The 21,184-nt window shown below is 37.4% G+C and overlaps 1 protein-coding gene across 2 annotated transcripts in view; it reads right to left on the bottom strand.

Annotated features, from left to right (window-relative positions):
* Positions 1 to 1,548: 1,548 nt before the first annotated feature.
* The window catches only part of LOC149573219 (peroxisomal membrane protein PEX14-like), a 58,817-nt gene continuing 39,181 nt past the window's right edge, over positions 1,549 to 21,184 (bottom strand). Inside the window, exons 8-14 of one of the 2 annotated variants that reach the window (XM_089814398.1) lie at positions 18,724 to 18,803; positions 18,554 to 18,599; positions 18,366 to 18,433; positions 3,649 to 3,693; positions 3,492 to 3,560; positions 2,593 to 3,314; positions 1,549 to 1,907 (exon numbers count right to left, since the gene is read on the bottom strand). In XM_089814398.1, the coding sequence (XP_089670524.1) occupies positions 2,604 to 3,314; positions 3,492 to 3,560; positions 3,649 to 3,693; positions 18,366 to 18,433; positions 18,554 to 18,599; positions 18,724 to 18,803 (1,019 nt within the window). In that variant the 3' untranslated portion in view covers positions 1,549 to 1,907; positions 2,593 to 2,603. Of the gene's footprint in view, positions 2,309 to 2,592; positions 3,315 to 3,491; positions 3,561 to 3,648; positions 3,694 to 18,365; positions 18,434 to 18,553; positions 18,600 to 18,723; positions 18,804 to 21,184 lie in introns of both variants that reach the window. The other variant, XM_089814399.1, reaches the window with a different exon arrangement.

The following is a 21,184-nucleotide window of genomic DNA, read 5'->3' on the forward strand; positions in this document are numbered from 1 at the left end:
AGCATATGCATTTTTTGTGCCCAATTACGAGTCTGCTCACTGATCAAAGGATAGAAAATATCCATGAGTAATATTGTTTTAACATTCATGGAAGAGAGATGAGATTGCATAAAGAACTCTCCGGGCGTTCCCATTAAAACCAAAATGAAACACACTAGCAAGAGCAATGTACAGTGGTATGAACTGAACGACTAGAAAGAGATCTTCAATGCTACTGTAAAACTTGGATTCCAAACAATTAAATGACTCTCTAGAAAGTTGCATGAATTCTACACCAGAATATATGGCAGGGTAATCAGTTTATTGTATTTCCCACCAAAAGCTTCTTAAACATCATATGTACCAAGATACAACCAATGAGTGGGAGCTGACAGTCACTGATGTGTTTCCAAAGCTCGTGTTTGCCTACACCTTAAAAAAGATACACAGTGCTTTACTAGTAATTCACGCTTCAAATTATTTTCTTCATCATAAGTTCATAACCAAGATCCAAGAAAACCGAATTGGCATGCACCAGATAAAACACATTATAAACATGAAGCCTTCATGATTTTTCATCTGAAAGCAGCATTACACTTAGGTAATGTAAAGTGGAAATACAATTCACCAATTTTGTTAGTAATATCCCAGGCAATGTAGTGCATTGACAACTAATAACCCACAGATCAAAATATCTAGTACTCCCATTTTCCTCATCCCCAAATACTATAGCAGCAGTCAATATTAACGAGAAGTACAATTCAGGATGCAGAGACCAACTAAAGGCTAAAATCAAATGTTACAATCACAGAATGCAAAAACAAGTTGTTCCATGACAGTTCCCTTCAATCAGACCAAAAACTTTAAAACACATTTATTCATATCTACTTTAAAAACATAGTAATGGCATTATACTTCCGCATGATATAAAAGGAAAAGAATTTGAAACACAATACTTGTACAAGCCCAGTTTGGAAAAGTGAAAAAACAAACAGCTGAATTGAAGATGGAAAAATCGAACTTAAGTAGAAAGGAATATGCGACGGAATTTCAATGAAAAGGAAAATCATCTCTCCATATGTATTATGTTGATGCTTTACAGATGCAGCTCTAGCACAAAAGTGCAATCTGATGCATGCTTAAAATATGTCAAACATAAGGAACATACCACGAAAAACATAAAAGAAGTTTGTAAAGGAATTGCTAGAAAAGGTTGGGAAGATATTAAGACTAGGGAGCCAGGGACGAATAGGGGCATGATGAAAATGAAACATGTAGCATTCTGAATACCAATCCAAAAAGGTGTTGAATAGAAGTGTTGTAGTCTGAAAAACTCATTGCTAAACACAATGAAAATTAGTAGACAAGAAGAATATATTATTAAATAAAACAAGGATCAGGAAATTCAAAGCAAATCCCATAATCCATGAAGCCACAATGGCCATGCATGAGAATGTCATAGAAACGCACACAGAAGGCCCAAGGCAAGGATAAAGACACGCCAAAAATTAAGCATGGAAAGACAAAATTATTGACATTTCCATTATCATGGAAACTGGAGACCACAAGAAACCAAAATAGATCAATGGGATTCAGGAAACTACCAGTTATAAATGAGTAGTATTAGGGTAATAGACCCTGAGTTCTGAAAAATAACTAAATGGAAAGTACAAGAGAAAGCTAATAGCTAATACAGCAGAATACATATAATTTTAGGATTGCTCAGGCACTCATCATCATGATAATGTTGTGTGAAAACCAATAGTACATTTATCACTCTTGTAGTATTCCAGTAAGCGGTGCTTCACTTTCATAGTCAATCATCCTTATCATCATTTGGATGGCTATATATCTAGTTTCAACTTCATATTGCATCATACTGTGTGCACAAGACATCAGCATAATGAAATATGTCATGAAAGCAGCACCTGAAATGAATCAATAAAAATCTAGTCAGTATGCCCTAAAATCAATTTCCATACAGAGAACTCTGAAGATGAAATTATGTGAAAATCCATATTTAATTTTAATGAGAGCAATAAGCGAGTGACTCAGTAGACGATCACTATTTGAGTTCCATATCACATGGTTCCATGTATAACTTTCCTTTAAAAAATAAAAAATAATCAACACAATGACAAGAACAAGCTCACAAAGAGAGGATCAATGAACAAACGACATTATTTAATAAACACTCCAAACCAAGCCAGAGTAGAGATACCAACATACTTTCCCAACAAACAAAACAAACTGAAACAAAAGCTTCAGAACCAAATACAAGGATGCTTAAATCCCTCCAAATTCTTCATGCTTAGCCTTTGGGTTCCATCTACAAATAGACACATGACTACAATTTTAAAATAATGTAAATTTCCATAAATAAGATCATTATTAAAAAATGAGATATATCAGTTAGGGCCAGAAATGTAAGCAAGAACTCAGAAAGGGCCAGCAAGTGAAAGATGAAAAAAATAGGGATTTGGAAAACATTTCGATTTGTAATAGTAGCAAAATATAGTGAAAGGTTCAGCATAAGACAACTAAACGATGTGCACTTGACTTATATAGTAAAGCAGACAATGAATACAAAGCAAAGAGATAATTATCCCACACCTTCCATATGCTCATACATCCTTCACCTCGACACCCTCATTTACAACATCCTTGTACAAATTTGTCTCATAAGAAGCTTCTTTGGTAGATCTAGGAAGGTGATTTATGTCTGTTATATTTTGAACCTCTGATGATGACACCACATGTTCTTGCTCAGGCATAGCTTCAGTTGGCATTAACGAGTTATCAGTGGACTCCGGCCTCGCAACTGGCCCAGAGCTAGCTGACACCTCAGATGTCAAGTTCTGTTCTTGAATTTGTGTCTTTGACTTTGGATGCCAAATCGCTTTTGCAGCTTGAGGCATGGCCACTGGAGGTGGCGGAGGTGGCACCCAGGATATATCACTCGAACCAAGTAAAGAACTATTGCTTGGTCCATTTGCAGCGGTGTTCATGATGCTTCCAGAAGGCAACTCGTGTGATGTGCCACCATTTATCTCCTTATCAGTAGATTCCATTTCTGCTATCCTCAAATTGCTTCCAGAAGGTGTACTGAAACCAAGAGATAGTTCTGTTTCATTTTTCTTAGGTCGCCACCAAGATTCGCGGGCATCAGATGTCGTTACAGTTACTGGATTAGTTGGCTGTGGTTGTATATTACCAGAGCCATTGATGACTGCCTTTTCTCCATCTCTTACTGCAGAGGTGTTCACTGTTTGAACATTCTGAGCATGCATGTTGTGTTTGCTGTTGCTGCTTTGAGCTTGGATTGTTTCCCAGGGCTGTTAAACAATTGCAGCTAAATAATTTTCGAAACATAATACAAAGTCAAACAAGAAACATTTGAGAATATATGTGGATCAACTTCAAAATGCCTGGAAACTTGTACCATATAACTCTGTTTAGAAAATTCACAAAAACAATCAAGGTCAAAGGTGCAAGTTCAACGATATTTTAACCTTTGCTTTTGGTTGTAACCGGGGATTTGATGGCAGTTGATTTGGATATGGAGGTTTGTCATTTACTTCCTGCAAAACATTAGCATGTCTTGAATAAGCCAAGAACGTGATAAAACAATTTACATACCAAAGATGAATTAGAGAAAGAAAATTCAACCTTAATCCCTGGAGGTTTCTCGCCACGCTGTACCATGGCCACAAGCTGCCAAAAAAACCTAACTTTAACATAGTGGCCATAAATTTCCATTTACCAATCAAAACAAAAACTTCATCCCAAAGGAAAAAGCAAAAGATTCAAACGTGTGGGCTACTTTTGATTTGGCTAATTTTTTACTTTTCCAGCTGAATTCCTTTTCTCCTAAAGCCATTGTGGAATGAAGTAAAAGTTGACTTGTTTTTTAACATTTTGCCTTTCTCGTATTGTTCTGGTATCCTATATAGGCTCTGTGGACTCTTTCCAAGATAGATGTTCTAAGTTGTTAGATTAACTAGAAATAAGCTTTTCATTTTGCTGAGACATTTCATGCATCATTGCTCAAGCTTTTATGTTCGAGATTTCACACCGCTGCTATTTCTAATAGTTCTTGTTTCGTCAATTTAGTTCTAAGTCACAAGGTTTGAATTCGAATTCAAGTTCATCAATCATAAAATTTGGATTAAATTCAACAAGGGTAATAAATTATAATTCAAAACAAATCAACAATAATGTGCCTTATATAAATTTATTAATTTTTATATGTAAGTAGTATATCCACAAAATTGTCAATAGTTTGACATTGTTAAATAATTAACTAAATAACTCGCTATTATTTTTAAATAAAATAACATTATATTAATGATTATAAAATTCGGATGAAGCTTGGAAAGGGTAAAAATCCACTGGAATTTGGCATATCCTGTGACTTAGATTTAGTTTATCAATACTTGTGAGATAAGAATTATTTATTTGCCTTCATATCCAGTGGTACTTGTAGCATATATTCTTTATGAGTTATATAGAACTTGCAGATGTGTTGAATTGCTCCAGAAGTATTCGAGAATGAAAAAAAACTATTCTCTCAACTTTCCTGCTTGGAAATATGCCGTACTTGGACGAGTCCAAAGGAGTCTGATTTGCCTCTTCTATAGTAAGAAACTTCATGGACACATCAATCACCTCAAGCAACAAATCGTATGCACTCTTTTTTGCTATTCGAAGCCAGGCAAAAAATTCACAGAATAGACAAAACAAAAAATGCAAACAGCCTTCACATTCTTGAATAAGAATAAACTAGATAGGAAGGGCATAAGGAGCCATTTTTTATAACTAGATAATCACTAGAGGAGAAGAAGCTCGATAATCACCTTACCTTAGAGGTGGTGGAGAACCTAGGAGTATTTGGTGATCGAATTGACAGTTGCAAGTAAAGGGTGCAGCACACCCTCTCTAGAAGAATTAAGTGGGAAGTTGCTCCATTATACTATTGCAAATGCAAAGACAATTTTGGAAGACCAAATGAAACACTAGCAAAAGTTCAGGTGCACCATTCTTTCAAATGGGTGGACAGATAAAGAGAATCACACCTTAATCAAACTTTTGGTCACTTCAAATGATGAGACTAATTTTCTTGAAGTCAATTGGTACCCCTGAGAAAAATAAAGAATATAGAAATATTGAATTTAATGCTAAGAGGATTTTTCTTAGAGGCGGGCGTAAAAATGTGGTGCGAGATGTCAATTGCAATGGCATGCATGCCTACTAGGAAAATGCATTATGATAGGCATATATTTCTTTTTTGGACCAACTAGTTGTAGAAGATGCAAGAAGCATCACAAAATATATCTATAAACACAACGAGATTTTTAACCTGATGAGGGACCACACCAAGTCGAAAGTGATTGTGAAACTATGCATCACAAGGTTGACAACAACTTTCTAACATTGAAAAGCATTTGTAGTCCATTGACATCCTTGAAGCAAGCAGATATGTGCAAGCCAAGCATGGCTATACTCATAACGTATTCAAAAGCACTAATGAACGGATTTCCAAAAAGATAGTTTTTTACTATGTCTTCGTTAAGAGACCCACAAAAATCAAGTTAGCTTCAAACATTAATTTAAATTTCAAATTGAATCTTTTTATTTTCAAATTTTAAAAAAAAAATTTAAAAAATTTAAATTTTAAAAAAATTGAAAATAAATTTAATTGGTCAATTTGTCACTTGAATTTGTTTGTACTTAAAAATGTCCTTTTGTAAGAGGTTTACGCTCGATGGATTGCAAGCAATCTACTAGGATATAGTTATGAACCCACAGATAGAGGTAGATTTGATCCCTTTTGAGAGATCATTGGTCTAAGGTGAAAAAATCAATTCCATCAACCCACTCATGCAACAGAGAATTACCTTGACCCCAAGTTTTCCTATCGGATAGCTTCCCAAACTTTCCAAAGGGAGGACAGAAAATAGGTTATCAAGAAGGAATTTTGTTTTGCCACTTTTGAGGATGGAGGGGGCAGCTATATAAAAAATAGGGAAACATATAAAATATATAAGGAAATTTTAAATATTCATATGAAAACATGGATAAAGCATGCTTAAACACATTATAGAACCTTAACATATACAATTTGACTTAATAATTCAAATTGAGCGTTCACATGAGATTTAAGTCAAACCCATTATCAAAACTCAAACATTAATACTATGGGCAAACAAGGGATGTCCCTGAGGTGTCCCCAGGTAACATTGTTCCCAAATGTTAAAAAGGTTATGGAGGAACTCTCACACCCAAGGTTGATGTGAGAAGTCTCATCATTTCAAAGTTGGAAAAATACAAGAAAGCTGAAGGGAGACTCTCTTTACTTATATTACAAATTACAATTATTTGCAAACTATTGCTTTCTTACAAACTTTAGAATATTTTATTTGTGGGTTTTTTTGGTGGGAAGATTGACCTAGAAATACACAAAATCTTCACTAGGTAGCTCTACAAATTTTGCCTCAACCTTGTAGCACTTCAAAAGAAACACAAGTTGATTACACCTCCATGACCTAGTTTTACATTGAAACTCTAAAAAGCAGAATGAATTGTATTAACAATGCACATAAATAAATAGAATTTATGAACACTAAAAAAACTACGAACTAAAAACAAAATTGTCTAAATAAAGATGTCATCTAGCAATAGACATGTTATGCCTTGCATACTTGTCCCTGCATTTTGCTGGGGAAAATGTTTTTGTACTTGTCCCTAGTTGGGGAAAATTTTCTCCGTTGTGTTATTTCTCCATGGTTCGGAACTCCAAAGTATGTTGTCTCTTGCTTGGGACTTTTTGTTGTCCATGTTTCTTTCCTTTAGTGTTTGTTACCCAGTCATGCTTCAAGATCCTGAAGTTCCTTTTGCTTTGCTGCCAAGTCTTCGGAATTCAGTGATGCTTCTTGTGTTTTTAAACGCAAGGGAGGTTTGTTCCTAGGAGCCTAGAGTTTGATATAATTAATAACACAAGGGAGGTCTATTCCTGGGAAACCAAAGTCTGAAGTAATTAATGACCATGAAAAGGTGTGCCATAATTAATGCCCCTAACCCATGACCTATATAAGGGTTTTTATTGCTCATTTTTACACTTACCATGCGAAAATAACTCTGAGCTAAGTGCCTTTGACCTTATTGTGACCAAGTTTTAGTGCTTTCATTATGAATTGCAAAGATAATTGTTGGAATCCTTGCCCATTTGAAGAGCCTAGTCGTGCATGAGTATTCTAGTGACGAAGTGTCAAATTGCGGAGAGTGGTTTAATAGAGCTCAATGGTTGCTTAGTAAGGTTGGTAGCCTTTTAATCCTTTTCGACAATTCAATTGTCTGGTTGGGTTTCTTGTTTTGTTTTCTTACTTGTTTTTTCATTGTTTTCATTGCGGCAGAACCACTTGGCTCCATTTGCCTTTTGGGTTACTTTTGGGTCATTCGGCCCTCTGTTTTGTCCATCATGTATTTGAGTGACCTCTTTCGCCCATTTTCTTTGATAGATGGTCATTGTTTCTATGGTGTTGGATTGTTGGTATCTCCACAAACCAGTAGAGCGCCTCTGTGTTGGTTTTGATCTTACTCTCAATCATGGCCGTTTTTTTGCATCGGCCATGTTTTCTAACGTTTCGTCCTATGAGTGGGTGGAGTTTGACTCCACGGAGTCCAAGGTCTTGGCTTGGACTCGTCAATTTGGGTTTGGCATGCGCTCCTTTGGCGTCCTTGCAGATGTCAAAGTCAAGCTTTGCAGAGTCAGAAAATTCAAAGTCCATCACTTTCAAAGTTGGTTGCAAATAACGGTGTTGTCCCTAGATTTTGGGTGGCGCTGCTAGTGGTGCTACAATGGTGGCCAGAGTTTTAGCTCTAGTCACCACAATTGGTTGCCGTCGTTAAAACACACACGTCATACATAAAAAGGGTAATTAGTACCTAATAGGCATTGTACCCAACTAGCCGTTGGTAATTAATGTTGCCAAGATTTTAGTTCTCAGTATTCTTATCACTTTTGGGTGATGGTATCAAATGCTTCCAAAGAAGAAGCTATAGGATAAAACTGCAAAATGATAAAAGCATCTAAGTATCGGATATACCTTAGATTTAATTTGAATACAATGTGTTCTTCTAGGCTTCCAAACTTCGAGACTTCATTGTGTCTTCTTAAGGTAGTTCAACTCTATGTGAAGGTATGTTTCCCTGGCATTTTCTTTAAGCAACCTTTTGCTAAGTATTGATTATTCATATAATATTTTGGACTTCAAGTTATAAGTATCCTGCCTCAAGATCAATAATAAAAGCACCTAAGTATCGGATATACCTTAGATTTAATTTGAATACAAAGTGTTCTTCTAGGCTTCTAGACTTCGGGACTTCATTGTGTCTTCCTAAGGTAGTTCAACTCTATGTGAAGGTATGTTTCCCTACCATTTTCTTTAAGCAACCTTTTGCTAAGTATTGATTATTCATATAATATTTTGGACTTCAAGTTACAAGCATCCTACCTCAAGATGAAATTTTGTTCTGGCCTATTGCTAACACTGGACTCTTGCTTGGGACCTTTTGTTGTCCATGTTTCTTTCCTTTAGTGTTTGTTACCCAGTCATGCTTCAAGATCCTGAAGTTCCTTTTGCTTTGCTGCCAAGTCTTCGGAATTCAGTGATGCTTTTTGTGTTTTTAAACGCAAGGGAGGTTTGTTCCTAGGAGCCCAGAGTTTGATATAATTAATAACACAAGGGAGGTCTATTCCTGGGAAACCAAAGTCTGAAGTAATTAATGACCATGAAAAGGTGTGCCGTAATTAATGCCCCTAACCCATGACCTATATAAGGGTTTTTATTGCTCATTTTTACACTTACCATGCGAAAATAACTCTGAGCTAAGTGCCTTTGACCTTATTGTGACCAAGTTTTAGTGCTTTCATTATGAATTGCAAAGATAATTGTTGGAATCCTTGCCCATTTGAAGAGCCTAGTCGTGCATGAGTATTCTAGTGACGAAGTGTCAAATTGCGAAGAGTGGTTTAATAGAGCTCAATGGTTGCTTAGTAAGGTTGGTAGCCTTTTAATCCTTTTCGACAATTCAATTGTCTGGTTGGGTTTCTTGTTTTGTTTTCTTACTTGTTTTTTCATTGTTTTCATTGCGGCAGAACCACTTGGCTCCATTTGCCTTTTGGGTTACTTTTGGGTCATTCGGCCCTCTGTTTTGTCCATCATGTATTTGAGTGACCTCTTTCGCCCATTTTCTTTGATATATGGTCATTGTTTCTATGGTGTTGGATTGTTGGTATCTCCACAAACCAGTAGAGCGCCTCTGTGTTGGTTTTGATCTTACTCTCAATTATGGCCGTTTTTGTGCATCGGCCATGTTTTCTAACGTTTCGTCCTATGAGTGGGTGGAGTTTGACTCCACGGAGTCCAAGGTCTTGGCTTGGACTCATCAATTTGGGTTTGGCATGCGCTCCTTTGGCGTCCTTGCAGATGTCAAAGTCAAGCTTTGCAGAGTCAGAAAATTCAAAGTCCATCACTTTCAAAGTTGGTTGCAAATAACGGTGTTGTCCCTAGATTTTGGGTGGTGCTGCTAGTGGTGCTACAGTGGTGGCCAGAGTTTTAGCTCTAGTCACCACAATTGGTTGCCGTCGTTAAAACACACACGTCATACATAAAAAGGGTAATTAGTACCTAATAGGCATTGTACCCAACTAGCCGTTGGTAATTAATGCTGCCAAGATTTTAGTTCCCGGTATTCTTATCACTTTTGGGTGATGGTATCAAATGCTTCCAAAGAAGAAGCTATAGGATAAAACTGCAAAATGATAAAAGCATCTAAGTATCGGATATACCTTAGATTTAATTTGAATACAATGTGTTCTTCTAGGCTTCCAAACTTCGAGACTTCATTGTGTCTTCTTAAGGTAGTTCAACTCTATGTGAAGGTATGTCTCCCTGGCATTTTCTTTAAGCAACCTTTTGCTAAGTATTGATTATTCATATAATATTTTGGACTTCAAGTTATAAGTATCCTGCCTCAAGATCAATAATAAAAGCATCTAAGTATCGGATATACCTTAGATTTAATTTGAATACAAAGTGTTCTTCTAGGCTTCTAGACTTCGGGACTTCATTGTGTCTTCTTAAGGTAGTTCAACTCTGTGAAGGTATGTTTCCCTGCCATTTTCTTTAAGCAACCTTTTGCTAAGTATTGATTATTCATATAATATTTTGGACTTCAAGTTACAAGCATCCTACCTCAAGATGAAATTTTGTTCTGGCCTATTGCTAACACTGGAGCCCAGAATGCTTTAAAATTCATGTCCAGTCATGCAAGTGAATAATGGCCCATTCACCATCACCATCTACCAGCACAAATCCTTATGTTGGACTCTCCGCACCTTCTAGGAGGACAACCAAAGCTAAAATGGAGATGGAGAAGCCCCCCCTTAACAATGAAGCATAGGAAGGATGGCCAGCTCCAAGCATCCAAGATAAATTTCTCATTAAAGTCATCACAGACATGGATGTCAGCAAGTGGGCCAAAATGCAGGAATTTCAAAGAAACATAAGATCTTGGAAGGAGATAAGCAAAGATCTATCCACATTTCTCTCCTACTCCGGACTCATCCAAGCGGGCTACTTTCTCAATTCCTTCCAAAGTTCGAAGTTGTTAACATTATTTGCAAAGAACTACAAACCTGTCAACTGGAAAATGACGTTGACTACAAATGAACTAGTGCTCACCTTTGATGAATACTCGATGAGGACAGCATTCAGAATCCTTAACTAGGGGAACCAAGCACGAGTGATGAGTTGGTAATAGTCCCAAAAGGAGTTTGATCAAAACAAAGGCAAGGCCCAAGCCTGGTTGAGTGTCAATCAGCTGAAGAAACCTAGGCAGGACATGAGGAAGATGTTAATTAACATCCTGCGGTATGATATTATCAAGCCAATCCAGGTCAATATCTACTTTTTGTGCAGAGTGTTTGCAAGCCTAGTGCCAAAGAATTTGGCTAATTAATGTACTACTTTTTGCATTCTATCACCAAAAAGAAGGTGCGGTTTGATTGGCCCACCATCATTTCCAACCACATCCACCAATAGAACAAGGACCTAGAAAAGCACAACTATTTCTATATGACATCCTACGTGGTGTGGATAACATGGCAGACACCTGGACTTTAGGGTTTGAGGGCGATAGGGATCATAACCAGTCAAGTATCAAATCCACTACCCTAGCCAACCATTCAATGACTTCTTCGCCCATTTTTGTAGGGTTAATGATTGTTTTATTTACGACTGGATGATCAAAATCTCCGGAGACATTGAGGATTATTGGGCAGACTATCAAGATGATTTTGAGATCCGAAGGAGGCAGCAAAGGCTTCTCACAAAAGATGAAATCGCCACATTTCACCTATGAACGCTCCCCAAGAGGTTCACAGATATCAAGGACATGGACATGATATCAAAGGAAAAGGTGTACATAAAATAAGCCTCCCTTCGATAAATTGGGACACCCCAGAAGTATATAATATTGAAGCAGTTTCAAAGACCATAGTGGAGTGGAGTCACCCTTGTTTTGAAAGGGTGTGTCTGACAAGTGTAAGGAAATGCCCAACTACCCATACCAGAATGCATGGTCCCACCACAACTAGATACATCTGATTGTCAGCCACAAGGTCAGGCAAATGGAAAAGAGTAGGCGTGTGAGTCTTCGACTCGACCTAATCCCCTATTATCAGCCCCCACTAAAGTTGTATAGGAAAAATTAGGGGAACAAGTGGATTGTTCTTGAAAGTTGGTATCCGCATCGATGGCCTGTGAAACCATTAGACTTGGGCTTGGACCTCCAAGTGTTACACCTCTGCAAACCAGAATAGCCCCATTAGGAATAAGGCCAATCAACAACAATCATTATGAGTCGGTGGAGGCAAAAGAAAATGTGCAAATAGAATGACCAAAGAGGCAGCAACAAAAGAGTCAAAGACCATGCCTCAAGTTCTACCCATGGGGGATCCAAGCGCTCCTTTAAAAATCAAGGATCTAGATGATCCTTCCAAAAAAGACATCAATGATGTCTTAATAGTGGATGATCGCTCTCTTCAAAGAGGTTGAGGAAAATATACGCCTTGTAAAGGAAGCCTGGAAGAAAGCGGAAGCAAAGGTAGAGGCCAAAGCTAGGTCAGGGATCGAGGCTAAGGCCAAAGGAAGACATTGACTAGAAGGCCGAGGAAGAAAGACTCTGCAAGGAGGAACAAGACTGCCTCTAAAAGGAAATAGAAGAAAAGAATAAACAAGAGGAAGATGGATTGAAGCATAAAGACTCTAAAAAGAGAAGGAAGAGTGTGCCCGCCAAGAGGAAGCTCTACCCAAGGGGGAAGAAGAGCTCTGATAAAAAGAAGAGGCCAAGAAAAAGAAATCAGGGGGCGAGCAGAGATCAAAGATAGAAGAAGAGAAGACTTATGAAGCTCACAAGAAATCAATCAAAGTGAGCAAGCATCAAAGGAAGAGATGGAAGAAAAGAAACGAAGGAACAAGTTGTCGCTCTTGAGGAAATTGGATCTTTAGGAACAACTGTACCCTTAAACACTAGCGTCCCTCCTACCTTGCCACCAAGAGTAATAGATACAACGTTGCCTACCATGCCACCAATGATCATACTCGAGTGGGATGAGAAGCACTAGAAAACAAGCCTGATGAAGAATCACCTAGAAGATCAACTTCCAGAGAAAGGTTAGAGCCAAAACCATTAAGGACCGCAACAAATGCACTTTTGGATTGCAAAAAACTAGGTTGAGCACTCCCAGAGCTACCTTAATGGGCATAGAATCAAGGCAGAGGAAGAGACCAATGGATATGCCACCCTCACCATCATTGAGTGATTTGATATCAGATATTGCAACACCTACCCCTAAAACATGGAAAAGGGTACAGACACTGCATACCTTCCAGAGTGAACCGAGAGGAGAGGTTAGTGTTGACATCATTGTGCCACCAAAAGGATAAGATGAATATGAAGTGGAACTAGAAGAATATGCGATCACTCAGATCCCACTGGACTGGAGAAATAAGGAGGTGGAGCTTACCTTGCTTGATGGGGCCAAAATTGAATTGAGAATCCTTAAGCTCTCAAGCTGATACAAGAGCATCCAATGGTGTAAGGGCAATCCTATATCACCAAAAAATATGCTTAGTGTTAGTTTTTGTTTAATGTGTTCGTATATTAGATATCGTTTGGACCAATTAGTGATTCCAACTCACATATTTCAATTATTACTGTCTTGGGTTAGTGTTTTTATGCACCTCGGGTTACGTACAAGTGCAGAAAATAGGTTATTTTGTAAAAGGGTCATTATTATGAAGAGTTGAGTTGGGGGGAATATTGTAATTGAAATTTCAAGCACTCTAGAAAAAGAATCAGGTCAAAAGGTTTCTCGATTTGAAAGTCATTGCAGTTTTAAGCTGCCCGGAGACCAAAAAATGCTTTGGAGCCCAATTTGAAGCACTAAACAGCCTTGTACAGCCCCGAAAACTAGGGGACAGAAAAAGTCAGCCCAAAGGTCTATAGAGCACTCAAAGATCTTTTTAGAAATGTAAACGGTTGCTCAATTAGAGTCCTAGGTCAAAAGTTATGCCTCCCAAAAATTGGACTACCTTTTCTAGAATCTTCTAATTTTGCACCGACTTCTAACTTGAATTCTAGAACCTTCTGTTTTGGCGGTGGCCGCCAAATGGCACAATGTAAATTGTATTCCTAACCCTAAACCTAAAACAAACTACTTAAGGCCCATTCTTGCAATGCAAAGGTAATTTTTGGTGGAGCTTGGGAGAAGAGTACTATGATAAGGGTTTTCTCCAAAATTTGATAATATTGTATAGCCTGTAGGGTATGTAGTGGTGTCTTTTTTTTATGTTATGCATGTAATAGCTTCTCATTTTAGACAATAAAAGTTTCCTTTCACATTGTGTTTATTTTGTCTCAAGTTGTGCCCTCATCGCAAGATTATACTTGTGGAAAGGATTTTGCTCTTATCATTTTTTGTTCACAAGCTGATAGATATGTGATCTTCCATGGTAGCCAATGGCTCATGTGCTCAAGCACCCTATTATCTGCTACTCTTTTTCTGATTTGCAAGAGGAAACCTTAACACAACCTCAATTTTGCTCAAGATGCCATTTCTTCCTTACTTCTTTGGAACAACCTTACATCTAAAATTATTGGAGACTCAACCAACACATTTCTAGATTGGTTTCCTCACAACTTTTAAAATGTTTCTTGTGCTCAAGTTTGTGTCACAACCAACTTGGAGAAAGGGCTCACAAAATGTGGCATTAAAGTTACTAGTTGAGGCAACAACCAACCAATGGATTATGAGCATCTACTATTTAAATGCTTGCATCGCTACGCTCGTGACTAATTTTCCAAGAATGTCCTAAGCTCAAGGAGTTGCCAATAGATTCTAAACCTATTTGAGGCTTTCAAGATCCAAAAAATAAAAAAGCCTATGCAAGAAACTGCTTCTAAAAATACTAATCCATTCTCTACTCCATAGTGTGAGAATGCAGAGAGGCTACAAAGCTTGTTTCAAGCTCCGTCTAAAATCTGAAATCTACTCTGCAAGTGGAAACTACCCAGCCAGAAAAGCCCTTTCTAGAAAAAGGATGGAAGGGTCGATTGTTGTCATTCTTGATAAGAAAAAACCTCATAGTAGGATATCCATGATTAGACAAATCATACTTTGAAACTTCAATGAATTATGACTTAGATAATGTGGTTACATGAACAATATTGAAAGTGGCTGAATTTAGACTGCTCCTCCTCAAGCAACTATAAAGCGAGTGATATTGATCTCTTCAAAATTGTGGAGACAGATGTACTTTTGAATAAGGTTGAAATGAAAAGTGACTTTCATCCATAAAAAAAGGAGCTAGCACTAAAACAAATAGAGAAAGACGCACACAAAAGAGTAAAAAGAATGTTAGCGGGAAGACATTTACTAGTTTGGACATTTTCCATTTCAGACAACACAATTAGAAAAATGATTAACCCCTCATGGGATCATGGGAATTGAAAGTAGTTACAAATAAAGCTTCCTCATGTATCTCATTAATGAACACCATAACACTATTGAGGAATCCAAATGGACTCTTCTACAGTCTCTTGTATCCTGCGTTCCATGGAAAATCACTCTCATACATATCATCTAAGTTACCGATTCGGATGCGGACTCGGAAACGGATGTGGGAAGTGGATGCAGGAAGTGTGATTTTTTTTTTTTGAGGGATGCGGATGCGTATGGATGCCTCTATGTATGTGTGTATCTATCTATATATATATATATATTGCTAGACATTATATATATAATTGTCTATTTGCTGTCCCTCACAAAACACCCAACATTGCTCACATAGGGCAATATATAAATGTCTATCTGCTGGGAGTTCATTGAGTGCTAACTGCTGTTACAAATTGTCTATCAGCTGGCCATACCAATCTGGGCAATGTTGGGAGTTTTGTGAGAACCGTCAAGGTTGGAGTAGGACTTTACACATTCAAAGGTTCTATACACATATCTGCTGGAGGGTCGTACTGCCACAGAAGAAGCTGTCTATGTTAGGGAATGCTACAGCAGTTCCATATAAATCTGAAATACTTCATTAAGGGTGTCGTACAAGATGATTGAGGCCCATACCAGGCCTGTAGCTGAGTTCTGGGCAGTGACTGAGACTGTCTGGGTAGTGATTTGGTCAGTAAACAGAAGTTAGCACTCAATAAACACACCCTGCCAGCATCCAACACGCTTCCAAATGCATCCCACATCTGTCCGCATCCACTTTCGCATCCGGGGCTACAGGGCACAAATCGGTATCCTAGCATATCATTGAGGGAAAGGAGCTTCTAGAGGTCTTTCCATTGCCTATTCTAAGGAGCATGCTCAACACTTTGACAGTCTCAAACTCTAAGACGAGTCAACATCCCCTTCACCATTGTTAACATTTATGCCCCCAACTCTGAAAAGAGCATTGTTGGAATCTCTTTAAGTATGCTAAAACCATCGCATCGCTAAATAGCTCTAAAAATTTCCGGAAAAAAGGAGGCTGTAGAATGAAGAATCCAAATGGAGAATCAGTGGCAGAAATTATGGCTTCATCTAAACACCTTTAAATCCCTCCTATCAAAGGAAAATATTCTTGGACCACTAAAGATCTGGCAAGTAATTCATTGCCAAAAGACTTGACAGATTTGTGCTTGCTGAAAATCTCAACTTCTTCCAAACCTGTTCTCTATAACCCATACCAATCCATCTCTGATCACAAACCCATTTTTCTCTCCTCTAGTGATATTGAACCCCATCATCCCATCTCTTTCAAACTTTATCTTTCTTGGTTCTCTGTTCACTCCTGCTTCCTGAGGGAATTCTCTTGGAACAAATTGTGCTCATCCCTTGTGTTATAACGCATGTAAGAGGGAAAGTTAACATTCTCAAGACTCAAAATTAGAAATATTTTCTTGGCTCAATCAACATAATCACAGCCAATCTGAGGAGAGGAAGTCTCTCATGGAACAATGGAGATAGAAATATTAAATCCTTTAACCTCAAAGCTTGCCAAAGATTTCAACGCAGCTTTATCCAAAAAAAATCTTTGGATAATAGTATAATGGTAACTAAGTTTGATAAAACAAAATCCGCTGCTTACTATCATTTTCAAACTTTATGGTCTAAGGTGGATGGTAATATCTAGGTGCAAACTGCACAACTCAATAAAGTTCCTTTGGTTTTTTATGATGACATCAAAAGTAATGTCACGAAACCCATCTCTCCTGAGAGCTTGCTGTCATGTTTCTCAAAAAAGCAAGGCACGCTGACTAGATGGGTTCTCCTATACCTCCTACAAGCCATATTGTGATACAATAATTTAGTGGATTTCAAAGTCTATCTTACAAGCCATCAACTCCACTTTCTAGCATTCATGGTCAAAGAAAACAACGTTGAAAGCTTTAGCGAATTCCCACAAATCTTGTTTTGTAATTTAAACAAAAATCCTCACCAAAATCATGGTCAATCACCTCAAGCCCATCCTGGCCAAGTGATTCTAAGAAACAAAGTGGTTCTATGTCTACTAGGGAAATACATGAGAACATTACTATTATCACAAAGCTCTTCATTCAAGAAAGCAGAAAAAGAAAGTTTGCTTCCATAAAACTTGATATGGGTAATGCTTTTCATAGTCTCAATCGTGTTTTTCTTTCCAAGATGCTCTGAAAGTTTGACTTTCATCGTGAACTTATTCAATGGACTAAAGCCTGCATCTCCACTCCACAAATGTAGAAGATCCATGACTGGTTCTATTGCATATCTAACGCCTCTAGGTGCAGCTTTTTACACTAACCCTCCCTAGCAAGGACTCTGGTCTTTTCTCTGCTTCTTGGGTTGGCAAAACCAACTCATCATGGCATCTCTAAATTTGGGCATCATTATCAAGTATTGTCTTAAATACAAGGAATGCTACGCTCAGGTTATTAAAAAGATTCAAAAAAAAGGATAAGTAGGTTCTCCAACTCCTGGCCGTCACCCAGGCAGACTGGTTTTGCTTAAGACGACTAATACCTGAATGACTATCCATCTCCTATCCTCAAGGAAAAATTTAGAAAAACATTCAACAGATAAAAGATTGTCCAAGCAATTTCTTGGCATGGACAAGATTGTACAGAAAGTAAAAATTCCATTTGGGCTCTCAGAAAATAGCCTACAAGGACAAGTCCAATGTCGGCTTTGGTCCACTTGCCTTCTCATTTGTCTTTATCTTTTAGGGCTCAACTATTTTGGCAACTCCTCTAACCTCTTTCATACTCCTGAGATGCTGTAGAAAAAATTATAATTGCTAAGCATGTCGGAACCATCCATACCGATCTTCCAAGGAACATTCCTAAAGTAGGGGAAGATCCATCCATGTCAATCTCCCAAGGATCACTCCCTAAAAGGGAGCCTTCTAAAGCCTGTAACTTAATGGTAAAAAATGTGTTCACTTGGTCTCCAAACACGTTCTGTGGTTGCCAGTGTGTGTCATGCCTGTTAGAGGGGCCTTGTAAAACCTGGAGCTGAAAGGTAAAAACTACTAAAATCTATTTGACTTGGTGGTTGCCATTATATATATTTCAAATAAATATAAAATACAAATGTCATAATAATTTAATAAATGAAAATAAACAACAATCAGATTCTAGGTGTCATACATTTCTGGGATCCTAAAATTTGTCCTATTCCAAAATTGCCATTGCATTGCATCTTTTCATTGAGGCAACACTAATATTAAAAAAAAATTACATATTGTACACAAGAAATGAGCAACGTGCTGCAGAAACCAGAAACTATAACAAACCTCAATATATGAATTCGAATATGGTGCTTGACTGGGCTCAGATCTTGCAGGGGCAGATGATGGCCTCACTAAAACAACAGCAGAAAACAGTGATAGCCCATTGTGTCTTATTAGTACACATCTAAACTTGCATTTTGAATCAATTTATTGTCAAAATAAATAAACCAAAACAAAACTGCACCACCCACCTAGCCCTTGATCAGCAGTTGACATGCTAGCATCTGCTGTGAAATTCTGAAAGTAGGGGAACAAGTAATCGTTACTATCAAAAAAAAATGTGCTGACTATAAACCATCACTAACATATCCAAAATCATTTAAAAACTATAATCCAATATGCTCATAACAGCCTAACCGACCTTGGAAATTGTTTGAGAAACTACTCCATGCTCTAATTGATTTATAGATGAAACAGCTTCCCAAGCACCATTACTTTTGGCTGCAGAAATCAGTTCATTATCAGCCAATTAAGAACAGTTGTCTCTTCAAAACATATTATGTGATACAGTCAGGGAAGAATAAGTATTTCGGTGCACTGTTTTGTCTCTTCAAGATTTGTTCATGGCTAAAAGTCATCTTTCTTTAAAGCTGCTAATAAATTTGCATCAACTTGGAGATGTGGACAAAGAGTGAACTGTCATGATCAGATGTAAAGAGAATAAAGATGCATCGAAAAATGACTCAATCTAATACCATGTTGACTCACCTAGCATTTTAACCCTGCAATGTCCAATTCCCAAAAGCATTAATAAACATAATAGATTTGCAACATAAACAACATTCACACCAGATTTGAAATATAAACACAAATCTTTAACAAGCTATATGAAAATATACAAGGATCTATGATCATATACAAACAATCTGTGTTAAAACCAAAATATCCTAAATTCATCCATATTTATTTCAGAATTTCTTTCCATTGTCCAGCCATAGTAGGAATCCAACGAAAAACCTTGATAGGATGTCAGGAGACTGTCCTCAACCAAGCCCAAGGGCACAGAATGAGCCTCCGAGTCATTTGGCCCCTTGGTCCACATGTATGCAGGACCTCCAGTCCATCCATCTCGGTTGGCGTACATGATGAGGAAACCGGTACTGCTGCAATTTCCTATCAGCCATTTGACATTGATTCCAAACATTATTGCTGATGAAAACCAAGTAGATAATTACTAATCCTATATATCTTGATGGATTGGAGATTTAATTAAATAAGTAAACCTAAAGGTTCCTAACACATTTATGTGGAGATAAATTAATACAAATGTATTGCACTTTCCTTAATAATATTGATTGGTGTATTGTTTTCTGAATTCTATTCTCCTCAAATGAGGTTTCCTCCTTTTATATCCATCAAGGTGAGAAGCACCTCAACTCTTGAGTCTGAATAGATACAACTTAAGAAACCGCTGCCTTTTAACCATGCAACTTCTGCCTTCCGTTGAGGAAAACAAAGGTTGCCGCTTAGCATACCATAATTAGCTGCTACTAGGGATAAATGGTAATTAATATTACTCAAAGAAAATTGCTGACAGAAATGGTAATTACTCCTTTTGTTTGTAACTGTGTCGGCCCTCACACTGAACAGCTATTGTTATTAATGTTTATTTTTTGCCTAGATTTATTTATAAGGTTGGCCCCTTGGATTTCCATTAATTTGTCATCTGAATTTTATTTATTAAAGATGCAATCTGTCATACAGGCAGAGGCAACAGATGTCTCCTTGATAAAACAGTCTTCCATATGATTCTGAAAAGGGGACATGACAACCCCACAACTTCCCAAGTATAAAACAATTACTTGTCAAAGTTCTTGGTTTACTCACAAAATAAAACTTTGAAAGGCATATGCCCAAACTAGATCATTAAAAGGCTCAAATTAGGGTAACTGTCTTTGACCCTTGATGTATCATTTGGTTGTATCTTGCAAGTGTCAGAATCTATGCAGGTATGACTGAAGCGATTTGATTGAAGATTAAAATGTCAAGAAATTGGCATATTTTCTATATGATCATCGTAAGGCTATTTTTTGAGTTTCTGGTCAGAGATAGTTTGCATTTTATTGATCAGCAGTAAAACATTCTGAGGGTCATTGTAGTGTGATTAGTTTTGTATATGTGTTCTATGATTCAGAAAGGAGAAGTGTGTGTTGTAGATGTCTAATCCTATAAGGACATACTACTAGTGATTATTATGTGAAAATAGTTTGTTGAAGAAGTAATTCTTCCATATAAGCTTGTGAAGCTTTGTATTTAATCTCCTGATTTTTCATCAAAGGAACTATTTTGAGAGTTGTTGGAATTTACCCCTTAAGCTGGAGGGATTTCCCAGGACAAATACCTTGTGTTGATCGTTCTTGTGTTTTAAAGTTTTTGATTATGCATTTATAATCTTCTGATTCTGAAATTTAACATGGTATCAAAGAATGTCTAAAGAAAAGATCCAGAACCAGAACTCTTATGCTCTAAAACATTCTTTGCTTGTCTCCTCGCTTGTTTATTTCAGCTTCCTACAATGGTGAATGAACTCGAAGATAGGCCGGATGGTGCATCCAACTTTAGTTCATGGAAATTTAGAGTCCTAATTGCACTTAAAGAAAATGATCTTCTCAACTTCATGAAATCTGATGTAGTCACCTTCTAATTACACTTATAAAGCTCAATGAAGGAAGAACAATATCATAGCAAGGAAGCTACTGATTGATTATGTTAAGGATCATCTGCTACCTGTTATATCCAAGATGAAATCAAATAAAGAGATGTCTGAGAGTCTTCAAATTTGGTATGAATTCAACAACACTAGTAGAGTTCTAGTCTTGAGA

This window comes from Cupressus sempervirens, chromosome 2 (genome assembly GCF_028749045.1).
Source record: "Cupressus sempervirens isolate cs-2001-9-10 chromosome 2, ASM2874904v1, whole genome shotgun sequence".
In the NCBI taxonomy this organism is placed as follows: Eukaryota; Viridiplantae; Streptophyta; class Pinopsida; order Cupressales; family Cupressaceae; genus Cupressus; species Cupressus sempervirens.